Consider the following 5,959-nt stretch of genomic DNA (forward strand, 5'->3'; position numbering starts at 1 on the left):
GTAGAGTGGCAATTTTGAGACAGAAAACAGGAGATGAAAGAGAAGAGTGAACAATCAGTGAAGATGGAATAAAGTCTAACGTTTGGCGTTTCCGTTGGAGCAGATGATAGCGCCGGCACCATCCGGTCATTTCCCACATCAACAGCCCATTTCGTCGCCGAATCGAACGAGCCGCGATGCGCCGCCACGGCCAGAACCGACCGAAATCGAGACCCACCACCACGCGAATCCAAACGCAAATCATCACTCGGGTCCGGTGACCTTACCGGGCCCGGTACTCGGAATGCAATTGCCGGGCACCGTTCCTGAAGCGTCACGTGCACAATCACGCGCTCACCTTGAAATTGACCTTGACATCGACTTACACGCGCAGCAACACCCACATGGTTCCCATCTTTCTCATGGTGCGCATCCCCAGGCGCATGGAATTCATGGTCCCGGCCATGGCCATGGAGCTCATTCAGCTCAGAGTCCAGCGAGTCTTCCGCCCGCTGGGTTTGCAAGTCACATCCCTCCCGCCTCTTCTGGTCCAATGTCGATGGATTGGAGCATGTACCATGTTCCTCCAAATTTGCAGCTAAATCACCCTCACTTTGATTTTGAGATCCCAGGGCATATGGGCGTTGTTGGGCATTCGAACCCTCTTTCGCATGCGCCGACAGATCCGGCCTCATTTTCGTACGGAAGCAATCTCGTTTCACCTTCAAGCATTCACCCGAATAGTGCCCACTTCGATACAGGCGTTCCAAATCAATGGGACGATTCTATGAGCCATGATGCCAGCACTCCAAAAGTGCGGACCCCCGTTCATCATGTTGCCACCAATCCCTGGGCCGACATAGACGAGCCTACGGGAGACAATAACGCGACACCTGCTTCTCGTCCACGAAAGACTCCTCGACCGAGACGACAAAAGAAAGAGGCTCGCAAACTATCGGACGCTTCTCAGGGGGCTATGAGCAGCAGTACTGGCGGGACAGCACCTTCGATATCCGATGCTGCCAGTCCCAGTTCTGCGTCGCAAAACAGCCGTGCCAGTATTGGCTCCAAATCAGTGTCCATGGCCTCGACAGTATCGACAGCATCTAGCCGCCAAAGCAAGCTCCGCAGTGCTTCTCGGACGTCCAAAAATAGTCGAGACAAGCCCAACGACACTCCCGAAGACCGTCGAACACGAGCCTCTCACAATCTCGTCGAAAAGCAATATCGGAATCGCCTCAATGCCCAATTCGAATCTCTCCTCAGCACGCTGCCCGACCAACTCCGCCATGGGGGAAGTAGCAGCGGCAATGGAAACGAGGATAACGAATCCGACCATGCAAACGATGCTGACAGACGTGTCAGTAAGGGCGAGGTGCTTGAAATGGCTCGCAAGCATATTCAAGCATTAGAACGTGAGAGAAATCAACTCGAACTCGAGAACCTTGAGCTTCATGGCAGCCTACGACGACTCAAAGAATCAAATTCCGAAAGCGCGACATCCTCGTCGGGCCAAGAGAACTCTGCCGAAGCCGACACGAATAAGGATCCTAAGAGGGAGCGGGATGATGATCATGATGATGAGAAAGAAGGTTCATAACAAACAACATATTGTGGGTATAGAGAGGCAATAGTTGCACAGTCACTCAAAGTTTTTGAGAGTCAGGCTTCTCAAATAACATGTTCATGAATGAGTACATGTTTGATAAGTTTGCATCTCTCTTTAACCATTCATAGTCTCTTCATATTCCTATTGTTGTTTGATTATCCTTTGGCTTGCTTCATTTGTTCGCATAGCATGTTGGTCCAATGGCGATTTGTTTTACGTGGACACTCCTTAGTCCTTACCCATGCGACCTATTACCAGACGCCCTATTGATATTCGTTTTCATGTTTTGGTTCTCAAGTTGTGACAGATTCAAAAGGGGCGTGGGGCTCAGGCAGTATCAAGAATGGAAGTGACTCTGTCCTTTCATGGGTGCTTGCTTATATGTTTGTTTGGTCTTGTATGTTTGTTTTTGATATTCCTTTTGTATTCCCTCACTTAGACATGCTGTTTGATTGTTCTTGTTACACCTCCTTCCCTCATTACCCATGCCATCCTTTCTTTGGACTTACGACTCACATGACACAAAAGCCACAGCACCACAGTACCGCACAGCACATAGAGACATGGCTTGACTTGATCGGACTGGACACATGGTCTGTGTTACATCATGTTGCCACGCCTTCTTACTTGAATCTTCTTCTTTGTCTACATTGGTGTGGAGCATTGGGGTTCTATAAGGGAGGGAGCTCTACGGTTTAGTGTTTTATATGGAGCAAGAACGGGAGGGCAGAAGGAATAAAGAAAGACATTAGAAAATGGGAAAGGGATAGACATGGCTTTTGAGCATGGGTTATATGACACTGGCTTATCGGAGACATGTCTGTCTATAATCAAGTTCATGGAATAGACTTATGGTTGCGGTTTGAAATTCATTCCACAATTATGCATGACAAGCATCTTCGGTCAACCTCCGTAACTTTAGTCTACGTTGACTCTGTCTTGGAGAAACTTTAGAAAAGTCGGATATTTATATTCGACAGCTAAAGCAGCGGATGTCATGAGCAAGACGTTGTATACTTTTTGTTTCTGAATCGTCTTTGCATTGTATGAACCACTACATTCAATACGACCCTTGACGCGTGCAATGCAGGGATTCAGAGGCAAACATCATCTCAAAGAATGTATCCTAATTTCAGTTGCTCAATAAAATAAGTTCTGGTCACATCGCATGGGAATTAATGAATGAATGCTTGGTTGTTAAACTTTAACATTTTTTTAGTCATTTTTAACTTAGTATATATACAAAAAGCAAGTAAATGTCTCAAAGTCAGCGCGCTTGGCAGAAATGCATTTTTGGCTGTGGTGCCGGTAAGTTGTACAGGATAAGATAGATAGCTTACTGCTATGTGCCGCTGATTTTTGTCTAAAAGTTCATAAATCCATCACTCGTCATAACTGGAAATATTGCGCCAGTTGATTCCCAAAAGATCTCTCGCACAAAGCTAGACCTTGTTCTCACCCGTTGGCCGACCCCCCAGTGGCCGACTCCGAAAAGACATTGCAGTAAGGATGAAAAAAGAAATAAAAACACACCCAATGCCTTGTTTAGCTTTTGAGTACCGCCCCCAATGCCGTGAACTGCTTTCTGCAGATCAAAAGTACGCCTTAAATGACCTGGTTGCCGGAGGCTGAAGGTCAAGGCCTGACAGCCGGACCACAGGACCAGAGGCCCAAGTATAGAATGCCTTTCGCGGCGAAGCTCAAACCCATACAAAAGAAATCCAACTGTGGGCTGACACACCCAGGAGCACAGTGTCTTGTGTAAAAGCAATATGAGGCGACATATGCCGCACGTGAGAATGTGTGTGTGTGTTTGTGAGAGAGAGAGAGAGAGAGAGAGAGAGAGAGAGAGAGAGAGATGAAACAGAAAAAAAAAGAAAGTTGCCTCCAGTGTTGAGGTCGAAAAGAGGTAACAAATCAACATGGAGCGATCAAATCATTTTAGATACGATCGCCATTGCCCTTGGCATATGTACGGGGAAATAGTGCATATTGACCCACAGGAGGGGCCTGGGTGCTTAGACTTGTTGTTCTAGCACGAGGACGTCGGGTCTTGGGAAGCTCGACAGACTTGGTGTTGTTGGGGATATCATCCCTGACGATAGACTCGCTTGCGTGGCTCCTGTGGTGAGGCTTCTTGGTGATGGGCACAGAGGGGAATGGTGTGAGCTCAGGGACTGTGTCCTTCTCAGTAGAGGCAGGAGGAGTAGTGTCTTCTTCGTCGCTATCATCGTGTGATTTGATGATCTGTGACTCGCGGATTGTCTTGTTTGACTCAACCCACTTGTTCAATGACGTGCTGCTGGTGAGGCGAGTCAAGTTAGTCCAGGTGGAGTTGGTAGAGACATGACGCTCTCCAGTTGAGTCAGAGAGGGATGTAGAGTTGGTAGCTGTAGTGGAAGTGCTTGCGCGCTGATGAGACATCTGAAGAGAGTTGCGGCTGGCAGCGTTGCTGACATCCTCATAGGGGTAGTTGGGGTCAACGATACCATGAACCACATCATCCTCACCCGAATAGCTCTGTCTCTCAGTCTCATTGAGGAGCATCTGTTGATGATAGTCACCAGGGATGAGTAGCGAAGGGGACAGGGTGAAGCCATACGACTCCTTGAAGCTGGATGCTCGAGAGTCGTTTCGACAATGGCTAAGATTGGATGGTCGGTGGACCTTGTCACCGCGTGGGAGCGAGAAGTTATTTGTCACAGCGACTCCCGTGCTTGGAGTGACGGCCTCGAAGGCACTCTCCGGCGAAGCCTGACTAGCGGGGCTTAGAGCCGGCATATCAAAACGGGACGCGGAAAGCATACCGGGAGACGACTCAGCAGTGCCGATGGTCGGTAGCTCCCTCAACTCATCATCTTTAAACAATGCCATTTGAACTCCAGGTGCATGCTCTCGTCCACCTTCCAACGACGGTCTCTCCCACTCGTAATCGAAGTTGGCATCGGCCTCGTGCTCGTAGCAGTAGTCGATATCATCCTCCCAGCTCTCTCTAAAGGAGTGAGCTTGGCCGCTGTAGTGTCCAGCACTGTGTTGGGCAGCATCATTCTCGAGAGTCTGGGAGCCCCGAAGAAGAGGGACCGATTGGCTAGCACGCAGCGAAGACCTGGTACTGATGATACTCTTTGGTGATCGTCCAATGTTTACCATATGTTCTTCCTCCTCTGGCACATCTGGCAATGGTGGCTCATAAGTTGCGGTTACCGGAAGTGGCCAGGCTGCATCATCTGGTGTGGTGATCGCATGCGAGAATCGGTGATCGTCTACTGGCAATACTGCCTGCTCAGGAGCTACGGCATAACCATGAGATGTTGCTGGAGGTCGCTCCATGATCTCACTAGGGCTGAAAGGCTGAGGGTGTCGGAACCCACCGCTCGTCAGTGGACGATCAAACCTTGCCACTGCAAGTGCGTCACCATCTTGCAGGCTGGACTGTCGGCTTGAGCCTCTTGGGGGAGGAATAGGGGCACCCAGAGTAGGAGAGTGAAGTGGCTCAAGCGGAGGAGGTCTTGGGGGTCGGACTGGCCGAGGTGGGCTGGTACGGAGCTGCTCCTGGGATCGAGCGTGCTTGATCAATCGACGTGGAAGGTTAGAGGCTCTTGAACTACGGGGAGATACTTCGTGCTCGACAACACGGTCTGAGTAGAAGTTGGGTTGGGGTTGCTCCTGTCCAGGAGTACGAGATGCTGAGTTGGCTACCTGTTCGCGTGGAGTATGGGTCACATGCTGAAAGTTGAAAGGCCCAGATATCTGAAGCTTCTTCTGTAGGGCTGTCTCGTCGCGAGATGTTTTCCGGCGGGCAAAGATAGTAGGCATGATGGCGTCCTTGAAGGTGGTCAAGGAAGTTTCGCTGCTCAATTCAGTCGAGTACAATGAACTTCCCGATGAGCTCTGGGCGCTGCTCTCACGTCTCGAACGTCCTGACTTGCTCGACTTTGCACGGCGATGGAAGATATTCTTGCCCAGTACTTGCACACTGTCGGGTCGGTCTCGAGAGGAAGAAGTTCCGCTAGTCGTAGATCGCTGGGATGAGTGCCGAGTAATGCTCATGTTTTCGAATCCCTGCTCCCATCCTCGCTCACTATTCACAAACGACGAAGACCCAGACGATACAGCCCGGTGACCTCGATTAAGGTGAGACGCATGTTTCATCTGCTTGCTCAATTGGCGAATTCTCTCGGGTGATGGAGGGCCCTCTATGGCTGGCACCATGTATTCGTCCAGATCGATGGGTGAGTGCCGGGTGTGGGGGGATACATCGCGGTAGCCATGGACATCATTACTGGCATTGGCTTGAGCATTCTGGTTTGTATCGCGCCTGGAACGATCCGACTGGTATTCTGAGTAATAAGGCATTGTAGCAGCCCACAT

General features: G+C 50.0%; 2 protein-coding genes across 2 annotated transcripts; one reads left to right on the forward strand and one right to left on the reverse strand.

The window, feature by feature from the left end:
* Nucleotides 1-383: 383 nt before the first annotated feature.
* J7337_005206 (uncharacterized protein) lies at nucleotides 384-1,579 on the forward strand (the record flags this gene model as incomplete). The annotated part of the gene is made up of 2 exons (XM_044822888.1): nucleotides 384-527; nucleotides 578-1,579. 2 exons carry the CDS (start codon nucleotides 384-386, stop codon nucleotides 1,577-1,579), a joined length of 1,146 nt encoding a protein of 381 aa, XP_044681379.1.
* Nucleotides 1,580-3,529: 1,950 nt separating this feature from the next.
* On the reverse strand, nucleotides 3,530-5,959 carry J7337_005207 (uncharacterized protein; the record flags this gene model as incomplete). The annotated part of the gene is made up of 1 exon (XM_044822889.1): nucleotides 3,530-5,959. One exon carries the CDS (start codon nucleotides 5,957-5,959, stop codon nucleotides 3,530-3,532), a length of 2,430 nt encoding a protein of 809 aa, XP_044681380.1.

Source organism: Fusarium musae, chromosome 4 (genome assembly GCF_019915245.1).
Source record: "Fusarium musae strain F31 chromosome 4, whole genome shotgun sequence".
Taxonomy (NCBI): domain Eukaryota; kingdom Fungi; phylum Ascomycota; class Sordariomycetes; order Hypocreales; family Nectriaceae; genus Fusarium; species Fusarium musae.